The following is a 16,683-nucleotide window of genomic DNA, read 5'->3' on the forward strand; positions in this document are numbered from 1 at the left end:
TGTGTGTGTTTGTGTCTGTGTGTGGGGGTGTGTGTGTGTGTGAGTGTGTGTATGTCTATGTGTGTGTGTGTGTGTATGAGTGTGTGTGTGTATGTCTGTGTGTGTTTGTGTCTGTGTGTGGGTGTGTGTGTGTGTGAGTGTGTGTATGTCTATGTGTGTGTATGTGTGTGAGTGTGTGTGTGTATGTCTATGTCTGTGTGTGGGTGTGTGTGTATGTGTTTGTGTCTGTGTGTGGGTGTGTGTGTGTGTGTGAGTGTGTGTATGTCTATGTGTGTGTGTGTGTATGTCTGTGTGTATGTGTGTGTGTGTGTGAGTGTGTGTATGTCTATGTGTGTGTATGTCTGTGTATGTCTGTGTGTGTGTGTGTGTGTGTGTGTGTGTGTGTGTGTGTGTGTCTGTGTGAGGTTTCTATATTATCCCTGAGAGCTGTGACCGAGAGCCATCTGTTCTTAGCCCCCTCCTCCTGCCCTATGATGTGTGGGTCCGCCCCAGCCTGGGAGATACTTATTGGGGAGTGACAGCGTGTTCGGCGTTGCTGCAGAAGAGTTTGGTATCGCAGTCAACAAGGGAGCTGCAGTGTGTGAAAACTCTGTGCCTGACTGTGCAGTGCTGGGGGGAGATAAGGGACGGTGTATGTAGAATTGCTTTTGTCAGGGGGAAGAGGGGAGAGAGAGAGAGACAGAATTCATTACCTTTGTGAAGTGATAGTGAACGAACAAAATGACCCAAATTGAACATCATATCACCTACGATCACAACACCTATGTGACTGAACATTACATGGAACAGGAGGAAGACTGGGACAGAGATTTACTCCTTGATCCCGCGTGGGAAAAGCAACAGAGGAAGGTAAGCTGACAGGATAAATAAATCACTGCTCTTTTCAAACACAGCCAAAGGTTCCTCAAAGGGTTTTTTTAAACAGAAGATTCCCAACTTGAAACTTTTCCAGTGACAGGAGGGAAGAATCGGAATATGAAAAGTTTTCAGAAAGTCAGATATGTTTTGAAGTGTTCAAAAAAGTTTCTGAGGATTCAGGAAAGTTTTTAAAGAGTTGGGAAAGTTTCTGAGGATTCAGGAAAGTTTTTAAAAGAGTTGGGGAAAGTTTCTGAGGATTCGGGAAAGTTTTTAAAGAGTTGGGAAAAGTTTCTGAGGAGACGGGAAAGTTTTTAAAGAGTTGGGAAAAGTTTCTGAGGAGATGGGAAAGTTTTTAAAGAGTTGGGAAAGTTTCTGAGGATTCAGGAAAGTTTTTAAAAGAGTTGGGGAAAGTTTCTGAGGAGACGGGAAAGTTTTTAAAGAGTTGGGAAAAGTTTCTGAGGATTCAGGAAAGTTTTTAAAAGGGTTGGGGAAAGTTTCTGAGGAGACGGGAAAGTTTTTAAAAGGGTTGGGCAAAGTTTCTGAGGAGATGGGAAAGTTTGCAAAGAGTTGGGAAGCTTTTTTATCAAGGCCCTGCAGAATTATGGATGAAATAATTCCGTTTTTGGAGAGTTTCAAAGTCGAGTGTGTGTGTGTGTGTGTGTGTGTGTGTGTGTGTGTGTGTGTGTGTGTGTGTGTGTGTGTGTGTGTGTGTGTGTGTGTGTGTGTGTGTGGTCATGGGGAAAGTGGGGATTGCTTTGAGATCTGTCCTCTATTCGAAGCTGACAATAAGATGAAATTGTTTGAATATTTTCTCTGTGGGAGAATCCATTCTCCCCTGAGCAGCTGCCTTTGTCCCTTGGGCCCCGGTTGGGAGTTTTCAAGGTGATCTTGTTCAGCTGGAAAGGGAATGCGAAGAGACTTGATCCTTGTTTTTACGAGAATCCATAAGTTGATGGCTGACGTGTGTCTTTTGGAACTGGGTGCTCAGGCCGGGTGTTGAGTTTCTCTGTGCTCATAACTCACCTCCTTAAATATCACGAGCTATCTTTAAGCAGAGAGCTCTTCTCAGAAGGTGTGATTAATTACCGTGTGGGAGGTGGAGGGTGACAGCAGGGAGTGATCGTAGCAACTCCGTACCACTTAAACAGCCCACCTTCCAGGTGCCAATCTAGGGTCCAGTGCCAGTTTGACCTCTGAACTGTGCCAATGTTGGACAGTCCCAGTTCTGTGTCCTTGTGCCCTGTGTTTCAGTGCTCTGGGCTGGGCTGCTTTCCCTTAGATAGGGCTCTATTAGGCTTCATGTGTCTGGAATGTGAGAAATGAGCTGTAAAGTGAGAGGCAATGATGTCTGAGGACTGGTATAGCGACCACTGTGTTCCTAATTATATCCTGTCAGAGCCACAGGGAGAGAGCGAGAGAGAGAGAGAGAGAGAGAGAGAGAGAGAGGTGCCTGTGTGGCAGGAATGACTGATCAGAGCAAATCTATTTAAACACTGGTTCAACGGTTCTATTTTTATGAATTGACCAAAGAGGTTGAAGCAGAGAGAGAGAGAGAGAGAGAGAGAGAGACGCAGAGAGAGAGAGAGAGAGAGAGAGAGAGAGACGCAGAGAGAGAGAGAGAGAGAGAGAGAGACGCAGAGAGAGAGAGAGAGAGACGCAGAGAGAGAGAGTTGGTGGGGGGTCATGGGGGATCATGGGGGTTGAGGGAGGTTGTGCGAGGGGTGGGGAAGATTGTGAGGAGGATGGGGGGGATCGTGGGGTTGGGGAAGATGGAGTGGGGGTGGGGGCATTGTAGAGGTGGGGAAAATTGTAGGGAGGGTGGGGGAGATTGTAGAGGGGGTGAGAGAAGTTGTGGAGGAGATTGTGGGGGTGAGCGAGATTGTAGGGAGGGTGGGGGAGATTGTGGGGAGGGTGAGGGAGATTGTGGGGAGGGTGAGGGAGATTGTGTGGGTGGGGGAGATTGTAGGGAGGGTGGGGGAGATTGTGGGGAGGGTGAGGGAGATTGTGTGGGTGGGGGAGATTGTAGGAGGTGGGGGGAGATTGTGGGGGGTGAGGGAGATTGTGTGGGTGGGGGAGATTGTAGGAGGTGGGGGGAGATTGTGGGGGGTGAGGGAGATTGTGTGGGTGGAGGGTGGGGGGAGATTGTGGGGGTTGAGAGATTGTGAGGGTGGGGGAGATTGTGTGGGGCTGAGCACAGAAACAGGGGTGTCTGTGGGGGGGTAGGGGGGAGGAGTTAAGTCTGATAATTACCCCTCCCGGGGGGGTGGAATATACCTCCCGCCTCCAAATAGTCTCTGTGTTTTAATATTGACAGACCTCCCAGAGTTACCTCCCACCCACCCACCCCCAGGAGGGGCTTCTCCCTCTCCCTACGGATCCCAACACGCTCCGCACCCACCCCCCACCCCCACAGCCCCACTGCGGAGACAGAGAGGGTGAGACAGACTGTGACACTGACGGATCACCCCCCCCTCATTCCCCATCACTGGATAAACCCTGGGGTTCCCATCACCCTCAGAGGGATTGAGTGAGGGAGTGAGTGAGGGCGTGAGTGAGGGTGTGAGTGAGGATGTGAGTGAGTGATTGAGTGAGTGAGGGTGTGAGTGAGTGAGGGTGTGAGTGACGGTGTGAGTGAGTGAGTGAGTGAGGGTGTGAGGTTGTGAGTGAGGGTGAGAGTGAGGGAGTAGGGGTGTGAGTGAGGGTGTGAGTGAGGGTGTGAGTGGGGGAGTGAATGAGGGAGTGAGTGAGGGTGTGAGTGAGTGATTGAGTGAGTGAGGGTGTGAGTGAGTGAGGGTGTGAGTGAGGGTGTGAGTGAGTGAGTGAGGGTGTGAGGTTGTGAGTGAGGGTGTGAGTGAGGGAGTAGGGGTGTGAGTGAGGGTGTGAGTGAGGGTGTGAGTGGGGGAGTGAGGGAGGGAGTGAGTGAGTGAGGGTGTGAGTGAGTGATTGAGTGAGTGAGGGTGTGAATGAGTGAGGGTGTGAGGGAGTGAGGGTGTGAGGGAGGGAGTGAGGGAATGAGTGAGGGTGTGAGGGAGTGAGTGAGTGAGGGTGTGAGTGAGTGAGGGTGTGAGGGAGGGAGTGAGGGAATGAGTGAGGGTGTGAGTGAGTGAGGGTGTGAGGGAGGGAGTGAGGGTGTGAGGGAATGAGTGAGGGTGTGAGGGTGTGAGGGTGTGAGGGAGGGAGTGAGGGAATGAGTGAGGGTGTGAGGGAGTGAGTGAGTGAGGGTGTGAGTGAGTGAGGGTGTGAGGGAGGGAGTGAGGGAATGAGTGAGGGTGTGAGTGAGTGAGGGTGTGAGGGAGGGAGTGAGGGAATGAGTGAGGGTGTGAGTGAGTGAGGGTGTGAGGGAGTGAGGGAGTGAGGGAATGAGTGAGGGAATGAGTGAGGGTGTGAGTGAGTGAGGGAGTGAGGGAGGGAGTGAGGGAATGAGTGAGGGTGTGAGTGAGTGAGGGTGTGAGGGTGTGAGGGAGTGAGGGAGTGAGTGAGGGAATGAGTGAGGGTGTGAGTGAGTGAGGGTGTGAGTGAGTGAGGGTGTGAGTGAGTGAGGGTGTGAGGGGTGAGAGCCAGCCCCTGAGCTGAGCTGCATTGCTCTATCCTCAGCCAGTCCCCAGAGAGTGGGTCATCCCAAGAGGCTGATGGGATAGTCTCACAGATTCCCTTCACACGGGAAGAGGCAGGTCCCTGCACCAGGTCCTCAGACTCGATCTCTGCAGTGGATCCCTCCAGTGGATTCGTGTAGTGGATCCCTCCAGTGGATTCGTGTAGTGGATCCCTCCAGTGGATTCCTGTAGTGGATCCCTCCAGTGGATCCCTCCAGTGGATTCCCGTAGTGGATTCCAAACCAGGCGACAGGCGAATCCATGGACACTGTGACCTTTCCAACTCTGACCCCGGGTGGTGATTGTTTCTGGGGTTTGTAGGGGGCAGTAGTGGGTGGGGTGGGTGTGGGGGAGATGGGTGGGAGTGGCTGGCTGCTTGGGGAGGGGGAGGGTGGGGAGATTTGTGGGGGGGTGCTGGTGGGGAGGGGAGACAGCGACGATGCTGTTCGGCAGCAGTGCCAAGTTGCGTTTATCTAGCACCTCTAACCCCAATAGAACCCTACTCCCACCAGCGCCTCCAACCCCTTCCTCCCCCCACCCCCACAAGGCCCCTCACAGGAATAGACGGGTCTGGGTGCAACCATGAGGGTGTGAGGGAGGGTTCCAGTAATGGACAGCCAAGATGGCGGGGATGGGGTTTGGGGTGGGTGGGACCTTTTGGGGGGGACAGTATGGAGGGGCCTCTGACACAGTTGCTCTATGAGTGTGGGGGTGGGGTGGGGTCATGGAGTGGGTCGTGGAGGGTCAGAGGGAGTTGGGGGTGAGGGGGTAACGGGGTGAGGCTCTGGAGGGGTCTCGAAGGAGGGTAGAGCGTACGGGTGGGAATGAACAGGTGATGGAGCCCAGAGCGACCACAGGGAGGGGTAAAGGGTGGGGTAAGGGGGGGGTAAAGGATGGGTTAAGGGGGGTTAAGGATGGGGTCAGGGGGTAAAGGATGGGGTTAAGGGGGTAAAGGATGGGGTTAAGGGGGTAAAGGATGGGGTTAGGGGGGTAAAGGATGGGGTTAGGGGGTAAAGGATGGGGTTAGGGGGGTAAAGGATGGGGTTAGGGGGTAAAGGATGGGGTTAGGGGGTAAAGGATGGGGTTAGGGGGGTAAAGGATGGGGTTAGGGGGTAAAGGATGGGGTTGGTGTGGGAAGTTGGGGATGGGGTGGAGGTTGGGGTTAGTGTGGAATGTGGGGTCAGTGTTGGGGATTGGGGAGGGGGAGGGGGGAATGGGAATGGACATGGGGTGGAATTGGGAATGGGACTGGAGATAGGCTGGGGTTCGGGATGAGTGTGGGGTTCAGGTTAGACTCGGGATTGGGGATGGGATTGGGGTTGGGATTGGGGATGGGATTGGGGTTGGGATTGGGGATAGGATTGGGATTAGGATTGGGATTGGGATGGGATTTGGATTTGGATTGGGGATGGGATTGGAGATGGGAATGGGGGTAAGGGTTGGGGTGTGGGTGTAACACATGAGCAAATGTTGCTGTCATGGTGTGGGGTATCAGGGTGGTGGTGGGTAGAAGGGTTTTGAGTGGAATCATAGAGTCGTCTAGCACAGAAACAGACCCTTCGGCCCAACCAGCCCATGCTGACCCTAACCCCAAACTAACCTAGTCCCAGCTGCCTGCTCCTGGCCCATCCCCCTCCAACCCTTTCCTATCCAGGTCCTTATCCAAATGTACCCCCACCCACCACTCCCTCAGGAAGTTCACTCCACACACAGACCACCCTCTGGGTATAAAACATTGCCCCTTTTTCATATCTTTCCCCTCTCACCCTCAGCCTATGCCCCTCTAGTTCAGGACTCCCCCCACCCCAGGGAAAAGACTTTGTCTATTTACCCTGTCCCTGCCCCTCCCCAATAGGGAGGGCCTCAACTGGGTTATGTCACACTCCAGGTGACCACCATTGCACTATACACCCCCCCCCCACACACACACAGACACACACACACACACACACACACACAGACAGACAGACACACACACACACAGACAGACAGACACACACAGACAGACACACACACACTCACACATTCACACACACAGACACACACAGACACTCCTACACACACATACATTCACACACACAGACACACACTCACTCACTCACTCACACACATACATTTACACACACTCACACAGACACACACACACACAGACACACACACAGACACACACACAGACACTCCTACACACACTCACTCACTCCTACACACACACACACACACACACACAGACACACAGACACACACACACACAGACACACACACACACAGACACACACAGACACAGACACACACAGACACACACAGACACACACACACACTCACAAAGACCCACATGCACACATATACATATACGTTTGTGGGGTGAATTTGTACTTGCAGAGTTACATTGTACTTTGCTCAAAAACTGCATGAATTCATGTAAGACTCTGTTGTCTCACTTTTTAGATTAGAATCAATCTAAACATTATGGCACAGACAGACAATACAGGGGACTAACACCTTCAACATATTGTCTGGCTAACACCAATTGTTACAGTCAACCTGAGAATGTAACTTTTTAAATAAGTTTTGTGATTTACATATGAAAGAAGTGAAACTCTCATGGTATTCGAACATGGTATGAGAGACTCAACAAACAATCAAGGTATTTTTCAATGTATAATTTCAGTTACATCACACTGTAAGCTTTTGCTATAAATTCTGTGTCTTACAATTGTGTCCTCCACAACCACTTAATGAAGGAGTGTCGCTCCGAAAGCTAGTGCTTCCAATTAAACCTGTCGGACTATAACCTGGTGTTGTGTGATTTTTAACTTTGTACACCCCAGTCCAACACCGGCATCTCCAAATCATGTCCCTCATGATTTTATAAACCTCTATAAGGTCACCCCTCAGCCTCCGACGCTCCAGGGAAAACAGCCCCAGCCTGTTCAGCCTCTCCCTGTAGCTCAGACCCTCCAACCCTGGCAACATCCTTGTAAATCTTTTCGGAACGCTCCCCAATTTAATAATGTCCTTCCGATAACAGCAAGGGGAGCGTCCAGGCTGCAGGGGGAGAAAGGCAGGGCAGGGATTTGAGCACAGCACGAGGTGACAGGGTTAGAGGGACACCACTGGGTCCCAGCGAGGAACTGACTGGCCATCCAGGCACACCCTCACTTCGCAGGGAATAGGGGTGGAGGCGCAGGAGGGGACAGGAGGGTCTGAGTGGGGTGGGGTGGGGGTGTGGAGTGAGTCCTCTCTCAGTGCTGTGTGGGGGCTGAGGGTGAGGGGGCGTGGGAATGGATTAGGGACCACAGGAAGACAGCAGTGAACTGTAGGTCAGAGTTCAGGCACTCAATGTTACTGCACTGATCGAGATCACCGCCCTGTCCGAGGGTCAGCACTGTCCGAGGGTCAGTACACTCCGAGGGTCAGTACTGTTCGAGGGTCAGTACTGTTCGAGGGTCAGCCCTGTCCGAGGGTCAGCCCCGTCCGAGGGTCAGTACTGTCCGAGGGTCAGCGCTGTCCGAGGGTCAGTACTGTCGGAGGGTCAGCCCTGTCCGAGGGTCAGTACACTCCGAGGGTCAGCGCTGTCCGAGGGTCAGTACTGTCGGAGGGTCAGCCCTGTCCGAGGGTCAGTACTGTCCGAGGGTCAGCACTGTCCGAGGGTCAGTACTGTTCGAGGGTCAGCGCTGTCCGAGGGTCAATACTGTCCGAGGGTCAATACTGTCCGAGGGTCAGCGCTGTCCGAGGGTCAATACTGTCCGAGGGTCAGCGGTGTCCAAGGGTCAGCGGTGTCCGAGGGTCAGCGCTGTCCGAGGGTCAGTACTGTCCGAGGGTCAGCGCTGTCCGAGGGTCAATACTGTCCGAGGGTCAATACTGTCCGAGGGTCAGCGCTGTCCGAGGGTCAATACTGTCAGGGTCAGCGGTGTCCAAGGGTCAGCGCTATCCGAGGGTCAGTGCTATCCGAGGGTCAGCACTGTCCGAGGGTCAATACCGTCTGTGGGTCAGCGCTGTCCGAGGGTCAGCCCTGTTCGAGGGTCAGTGCTGTCGGAGGGTCAGCACTGTCCGAGGGACAGTACTGTCGGAGGGTCAGTGCTGAGGGAGCGGGCACTGTCGGAGGGTCAGTGCTGAGGGAGCGGACACTGTCGGAGGGTCAGTACTGAGGGAGCGGGCACTGTCGGAGGGTCAGTGCTGAGGGAGCGGGCACTGTCGGAGGGTCAGTACTGAGGGAGCGGGCACTGTCGGAGGGTCAGTGCTGAGGGAGCGGGCACTGTCGGGGGGTCAGTGCTGAGGGAGCGGGCACTGTCGGAGGGTCAGTACTGAGGGAGCGGACACTGTCGGAGGGTCAGTACTGAGGGAGCGGGCACTGTCGGAGGGTCAGTGCTGAGGGAGCGGGCACTGTCGGAGGGTCAGTACTGAGGGAGCGGGCACTGTGGGAGGGTCAGCCCAGGCCTATCACTGATTTGGTTAATTTGATTGTGAACGTTTCTGCCTTTGATGTTCATCCCCAGTGCCCTCCTCCATCGATCCCCAACAATCATCATCCCCTTGGGTCAATCATCCCACGCCCCCTTCACCTCTGACCATGAAGGGAACAGGAGCTGGTCTGTGAGATCCCCTCCTTCATCCTTCCATCCCAGGCTCCGGTCAGTCTGCTCCCTGCCCCCTGCTCCCTGCCCCCTGCTCCCTGCCCCCTGCCCAGTCTCTCTGTGTCTCCCCTGGGCACAGCAGGCAGTACTGACCACCCCAGCCCTGACAGGGAATCTGAACAACACCCTGTGGTACTGTAAGGTGTGTGTGTGTGCGTGTGTGTCTGTGTGTGTGTCTGTGTGTGTGCGTGTGTGTGCGTGTGTGTGTGTGAGTATGTGTGCGCGTGTGTTTGCGTGTGGGTGTGTGACTGTGAGTGTGTGTGAGTGTGTGTGTGTGTGTGTGGGTGTGGGTTTTTGTTTGTCTGAGTGTGTCTGAGTGTGTGTGCGTGTGTGTGGGGGGGTTTTTGTGTGTCTGAGTGTGTGTGCGTGTGTGTGTGTGCGTGTGTGTGCGTGTGTGAGCGTGTGTGAGCGTGTGTGCATGTGTGCGTGTGTGAGTGTGTGAGTGTGTGTGTGTGAGAGAGAGTGTGTTTGTGAGTGTGAGAATGTGTGTGTGAGTGTGTGTGTATGTGTGTTTATCAGTGAGTGTGTGTGTGTGCGTGTGTGTGTGAGTGTGTGTGAGTGTGAGAATGTGTGTGTGTGTGTGAGTGGGTGTGTGTGTGAGTGTGAGTGGGTGAGTCTCTGTGCCTGGCTGGTGGTGTGTGGCTGGTTAGGAAGATGATCCCTCATTAACACCCCCACCCCCTCCCCCATAGAGTGACCTCGGGGGGACGTGCCAGGCCAGTCTGACTCAGCGCTGCCTCCACATTGTACACTCAGTACCAACACCTGAGAGACACACACCATGGGGACTGCCCTCTCACTGCCAGGGTCCTCACACCCTGGCATTCCCACAGGCCATTTGGCCCCTTCAATGCTGCCCCTGGGGCTGGACTCCCATTGTAATGGGTGCTCTGTACCTCCCCTCTAGGGGGTTAGAGACACCAGCTCACCTCACTATCTCCGGGGGGTTAGCCCTGGTGTATCACCAGGAGCTGAGGCAGCTCAGGAGAGATAACCTTCCCTCAGGAATGGCCTCCTGTCACAGTGGGTCACACGGCATCCTCCGATACCGGTCCAGAGGCTTGGACACTACCCACCAGCCACTCAGGCACGTGCTCAGAGTCAGTGACACTTTCCTCAGACAAAGAGAGGAGGAGGAACAGCCAATTACAGCACGGAAACAGGCCCTTCGGCCCAACCCGTCCATGCTGACCCAGATACCCCAACCCAATCTAGTCCCACCTGCCAGCACCCGGCCCATATCCCCCCAAACCCTTCCTATTCATATACCCATCCAGATGCCTCTTAAATGTTGTCATTGTACCAGCCTCCACCACATCCTCTGGCAGCTCATTCCATACACGTACCACCCTCTGTGTGAAAAAGTTGCCCCTTAGGTCCCTTTTATATCTTTCCCCTCTCACCCTAAACCTATGCCCCTCTAGTTCTGGACTCCCCAACCCCAGGGAAAACACTTTGTCTATTTATCCTATCCATGCCCCTCATGATTTTGTAAACCTCTATAAGGTCACCCCTCAGCCTCCGACGCTCCAGGGAAAACAGCCCCAGCCTGTTCAGCCTCTCCCTGTAGCTCAGATCCTCCAACCCTGGCAACATCCTTGTAAATCTTTTCTGAATCCTTTCAAGTTTCACAACATCTTTCCGATAGGAAGGAGGCAGGAATTGCACACAATATTCCAACAGGGGCCTAACCAATGTCCTGTACAGCCGCAACATGACCTCCCAACTCCTGTACTCAATACTCTGACCAATAAAGGAAAGCATACCAAACGCCGCCTTCACTATCCTATCTACCTGCGACTCCACTTTCAGGGAGCTATGACCCTGCACTCCAAGGTCTCTTTGTTCAGCAACACTCCCTTGGACCTTACCATTAAGTGTATAAGTCCTGCTAAGATTGGCTTTCCCAAAATGCAGCACCTCGCATTTATCTGAATTAAACTCCATCTGCCACTTCTCAGCCCATTGGCCCATCTGGTCCAGATCCTGTTGTAATCTGAGGGAACCCTCTTCGCTGTCCACTACACCTCCAATGTTGGTGTCATCTGCAAACTTACTAACTGTAACTCATGCTCGCATCCAAATCATTTATATAAATGATGAAAAGTAGAGGGCCCAACACTGATCCTTGTGGCACTCCACTGGTCACAGGCCCCCACACTCCACCACCACCCTCTGTCCCCTACCTTTGAGCCAGCTCTGGTCCAGGGAGTGGTATGATGGAGGGCTAGAATCGATGGCGATGGGCAGCAAGGCGGGGGTACGTCACCGGGGCAAAACCGCCCGACACCGGAAGCTCCGAGGATCCGAAAGGCAGCAGGTCAGGCAGCGTCCGTACAGAGAGAAGGCAGAGTCAACCACCTGACCCTGTGGGCGCTCCTCCTGAGAACCGGTCCCCAAAATGGAAAGCACGATCCCACCCAACCCCAGAGTGGGTTTCAAGGCCCCCCCGCCCCGAGGTTTCAAGGACACCTTCCTATAGCTTTCCTGGAGCCTCTGTTTCAAGCCCCCCTCCACCTTGGAGCCCAGGTCTCGCAATGTGTTTTCAGGCCTTCCAGTGGGTCTTGAGTTACCCCCCACAGTGTGTTTCAAGGTCCTCCCTAGCGGGTTTTCAAGGTGCCCTGAGGTGTTTCAAGGCCCTTTCTGTGGGTTTCAAGGAGGCCCAATGTGTTTCAAGGAGACCCGGTGTGTTTCAATGCCCTCCCTATGGGTTTCAAGGTGCCCCGATGTGTTTCAATGGGTTTCACGGCAGCCCAAGGTGTCCCTATGGGTTTCAAGGAGCCCCATGTGTTTCAAGGAGACCCGGTGTGTTTCAAGGAGACCCGGTGTGTTTCAATTCCCTCCCTATGGGTTTCAAGGCACCCTGATGTGTTTCAAGGAGACCCAATGTGTTTCAATGCCCTCCCTATGGGTTTCAAGGAGCCCCAGTGTGTTTCAAGGAGCCCCAGTGTGTTTCAATGAGTTTCACAGCAGCCCAAGGTGTTTTGAGGCCCTCCCTATGGGTTTCAAGGCACCCCGATGTGTTTCAAGGAGACCCGGTGTGTTTCAATGCCCTCCCCAATGTGTTTCAAGGAGACTCGATGTGTTTCAATGCCCTCCCTGTGGGTTTCAAGGAGCCCCAATGTGTCTCGATGTGTCCTCCATATATTTTGAGGCCTTCCCTCTGGCTTGTGAGAAGCCCCAACATGTTTCAAGGCCCACCCTGTGGGTTTCGAGAAGACCCAATGTGTTTGGAGTCCCTCTAAATGGGTTTCGAGTTACCCCAATATGTTTTGAGATCCTCCCTATGAGTTTCAAGGAGCCCCAATGCATTTTGAGGTCCTCCCTATGGGTTTCAAGGATCCCCAATATGTTTTGAGGTCCTCTGCATGGGTTTCAAGGAGCCCTGGGCCTGTTTCGAGGCTGCTCCTGTCCTTTGGGTCTGTTGAGCTGATGGGATTGATCTGACAGGTACTGGAGAGATCCTCCAGTCACTCAGTGACCTTATAGGGACACCTCCTGAATAATCCAGGCCAAGAGGAAGGCACCGGTCCCAGGCGCTGAGATCATCAAAGTATTTTAGTAGGAGCCAGAGCTCAGGGAGAGAGAGAGAGAGAGAGGGAAGGAGGGAGGCAGGGAGAAGGAGGGATAGAGAGAGAGACAGAGGGAAGGAGGGAGGCAGGGAGAGGGAGAGAGAGAGGGAAGGAGGGAGGGAGGGAGAGAGGGAGAGAGAGACAGAGGGAAGGAGGGAGGCAGGGAGAGGGAGAGAGAGAGGGAAGGAGGGAGGGAGGGATAGAGAGAGAGAGAGAGGGAAGGAGGGAGGCAGGGAGAGGGAGGGATAGAGAAAGAGAGAGAGAGAGGGAAGGAGGCAGGGAGAGGGATAGAGAGAGAGAGAGAGGGAAGGAGGGAGGCAGGGAGAGGAAGGGATATAGAGAGAGAGAGGGAAGGAGGGAGGCAGGGAGAGGGAGGGAGAGAGAGAGAGAGGGAAGGAGGGAGGCAGGGAGAGGGAGGGATAGAGAGAGAGAAGGAGGGAGGGAGGGAGAGAGGGAGAGAGAGACAGAGGGAAGGAAGGAGGCAGGGAGAGGGAGGGAGGGAGAGGGAGGGGGAGAGAGAGAGAGAGAGAGAGAGACAGGGGAGGGAGACCGAGGGGGAGAGAAAGAGGGGGAAAGACAGAGTGAGAGAGGGAGGGGGAGAGAGAGAGACGGAGGGAGACGGGGGGGGGGGGAGAGAGAGAGAGGAAAAGACGAGTGTGAGAGATGGAGGGAGGGGGAGAGAGATAGAGAAAGGAAGGGAGAGGGAGGGAGGGAAAGAGAGGGAGAAAGAGGGAGACAGAGGGAAGGAGGGAGAGAAGGAGAAGGATGGAGGGAGAGAAATGGGGGGAGCAGAGAGAGAGAGAGGGAGAGAGAGGGAGAGAGAGAGAGAGGGAGAGAGAGAGAGAGAGGGAGGGTGAAAGGGGGTTAAAGAGGGAGAGGAGGAAGGGAGAGGCTGAGAGAGATATACTCCCAGAGAGATAGTGGGGCAGAGAGAAAAATGAGAGAGAGATGGAGTGAGTGTGACAGAGAAAGGGATGGAGAGGTAGAGGGGGTTGAACACATCTCATTACCCTCCAGAGCGAGAGCTGACCCTGGTTGGGTTCAGTCCCTGCAGGATAATTCCGGGCTGGAATGTTGGACCCGAGAGTGGGATTTGTGCGGGGGAGTGGGGGGAGGGGGGTGGAGAAGGGTGAGGCAGGGCAGAGTTAGCCGGGAGCAGGAGCATCGAATGGGATTGGATCAGGATCCGAGTTCTCCGAGTGCATCGCAGAGAGCAACCAGGAGCCAGCATTATCCCCAATTCCGGAATTCCTTCTCCCGAGTTAGAGAACAGGGCAATCCAGACACTCCCATTTACAATGTGGGAGGGACCCGGACAGTCTGGGTTCGGGAATGTTGAGGTAAAGGGATCAATATTGGCCTCAGGACCCTGGGCAGAACCCTCCACACTCCCACTCTCCTCCAAACACACCCACCCTCCGACAGTGCCCACACCCTCAGCACTGACCCCCCGACAGTGCCCACTCCCTCAGCACTGACCCTCCGACAGTGCCCGCTCCCTCAGCACTGACCCTCCGACAGTGCCCGCTCCCTCAGCACTGACCCTCCGACAGTGCCCACTCCCTCAGCACTGGCCCTCCCACAGTGCCCACTCCCTCAGCACTGACCCTCCAACAGTGCCCACTCCCTCAGCACTGACCCCCCGACAGTGCCCACTCCCTCAGCACTGACCCTCCGACAGTGCCCGCTCCCTCAGCACTGACCCTCCGACAGTGCCCACACCCTCAGCACTGACCCCCCGACAGTGCCCACTCCCTCAGCACTGACCCTCTGACAGTGCCCACTCCCTCAGCACTGACCCTCCGACAGGACCCACTCCCTCAGCGTTGACCCTCTGACAGTGCCCACTCCCTCAGCACTGACCCTCCGACAGTGCCCACTCCCTCAGCACTGACCCTCCGACAGCGCCCACTCCCTCAACACTGGCCCTCCGACAGCGCCCACTCCCTCAGCACTGGCCCTCCGACAGTGCCCACTCCCTCAGCACTGACCCTCTGACAGTGCCCGCTCCCTCAGCACTGACCCTCCGACAGCGCCCGCTCCCTCAACACTGACCCTCCGACAGTGCCAGCTCCCTCAGCACTGACCCTCTGACAGGAGTCCAGTCCAGCAGAAGTGGGTGGGCTGTGGATGGACAGTCACCTGAGTGGGGTGGGAGGGCTAACCCCATTGATGTGCCCCTGGATTGACCCCTTATCCCTGGACCCCTGCCCTTGGTGGTGGGGGATGGGGTGGGTAATACAGGGAAATAGCCCCTGGTGTTCCCCCAGTGGACAGTGCCAGCAATATTCCCTGCCCTGTCGGGAGGCCGGAATCTCAGGAATGTTGACTGGCAGCCGGAATATGGATGAGGACCTGATAAAGATTCTATATTTGTCCCAAGCCTTACATAGCGCTGTGTGTCCTCAATCCCAGCTCCCCGTTGTCGGCACCCACCACGTCACAGACTGCCTGCTGTCCGAGACCTCACGGACCATTCACAGCGGCCATTCGGCCCACCTGCATCCTCCTACCCCATTTCGCCGTCTCACCCCTCCCATTCCCCCGACCCCCCCCCCGACCCTTCCGAACGCCTGTTACACCCTGGGCGTTAACGCGGGGGAGGGCTCTCCATTTTGCGGCGCTCCAGCCCACCCCGTGGGAACGTCCAGCCCACCCCGATCGCCACACACAGCAAGATCCCACGCTCAGCGATGTGGGAGCGGGCCAGGTGATGGGGGTTGAAGGATCAAGACTGGCCTCAGGACCCCAGGGAGAACTCGTCCCCCATTACCCCCACCCCTCCCACCCACCTCAGCTTCTGGGTGGGGTCTTTAATAAACTCTACCCCCCCCCCCCCCGGAAGGGAGGATGGAGTCTCAGTTTAAGATGGAAATCTGGCAGCACCATTGACAGATGTGGGAACGCTGCAGGGAGCAGACACTCAGGAATAATGGGAATCATAATGTACGGGAAAAGGTGGGAGACCCAGGGACATCCGTCCGACTCAATATGTAAATAATAATCAGCACAGAGGGAGCGGGCACTGTCGGAGGGTCAGTGCTGAGGGAGCGGGCAATGTCGGAGGGTCAGTGCTGAGGGAGCGGGCACTGTCAGAGGGTCGGTGCTGAGGGAGTGGGCGCTGTGGGAGGGTCAGTGCTGAGGGAGCGGGCACTGTGGGAGGGTCAGTGCTGAGGGAGTGGGCACTGTCGGAGGGTCAGTGCTGAGGGAGTGGGCGCTGTCGGAGGGTCAGTGCTGAGGGAGTGGGCACTGTCGGAGGGTCAGTGCTGAGGGAGGGGACACTGTTGGAGGGTCAGTGCTGAGGGAGCGGGCACTGTGGGAGGGTCAGTGCTGAGGGAGTGGGCACTGTGGGAGGGTCAGTGCTGAGGGAGTGGGCACTGTCGGAAGGTCAGTGCTGAGGGAGTGGGCACTGTTGGAGGGTCAGTGCTGAGGGAGTGGGCACTGTCAGAGGGTCAGTGCTGAGGGAGCGGGCACTGTCGGAGGGTCAGTGCTGAGGGAGTGGGCACTGTCAGAGGGTCAGTGCTGTGGGAGTGGGCACTGTCGGAGGGTCAGTGCTGAGGGAGATTTTACCTTGAGTTGATTTGATTTAGTGTAGTCGCTTGTTCCTTGGTAGGGTGAAAAGTTTTGTTTTGAGTGCAGTACAGAGAGATCATAACCTCCAAAGTTCATAGGGTGTTCAAACTGAGCAAGGGCCACATCGGAACGGCCAGGGGGGCGAGGTCAACATTAGATGTGAAATTGGAGAGGTCTGTTCTGAAGTCGGGGAACAGGCTGTTGGTCCACAAGGTTAAGGTTATGTATCATGTACCTGACGGGAGAGATGCGGACCAGGCTGGGAGGAGGAGGGAGGGGTCTGTGATGATGTCGGCTGCCTTCCCCAGGCAGCGGGGCATGGAGATGGAGTCAGCGGGTGGAGGGTTGGGTTGGTGCGATGCTCTGGGCTGGGTTCCCAGCTCCCTGGAGTACCCTCCCGGTCCCGGGCAGACCCGCTGCCCCGTTCCACACCGGGGATGCACCCGGATTGTA

At 55.3% G+C, this 16,683-nt stretch overlaps 1 protein-coding gene across 1 annotated transcript in view; it reads left to right on the top strand.

The window, feature by feature from the left end:
• The first annotated feature begins 524 nt into the window (after window positions 1-524).
• Window positions 525-16,683, top strand: part of LOC132814614 (alpha-actinin-2) — an 87,174-nt gene continuing 71,015 nt past the window's right edge. Inside the window, exon 1 of the mRNA XM_060823547.1 lies at window positions 525-849. Coding sequence (XP_060679530.1) covers window positions 721-849 — 129 coding nt within the window. The 5' untranslated portion in view covers window positions 525-720. The remainder of the gene's footprint in view (window positions 850-16,683) is intronic.

The sequence above is a fragment of the Hemiscyllium ocellatum genome, unplaced genomic scaffold (assembly GCF_020745735.1).
Source record: "Hemiscyllium ocellatum isolate sHemOce1 unplaced genomic scaffold, sHemOce1.pat.X.cur. scaffold_877_pat_ctg1, whole genome shotgun sequence".
Taxonomy (NCBI): Eukaryota; Metazoa; Chordata; class Chondrichthyes; order Orectolobiformes; family Hemiscylliidae; genus Hemiscyllium; species Hemiscyllium ocellatum.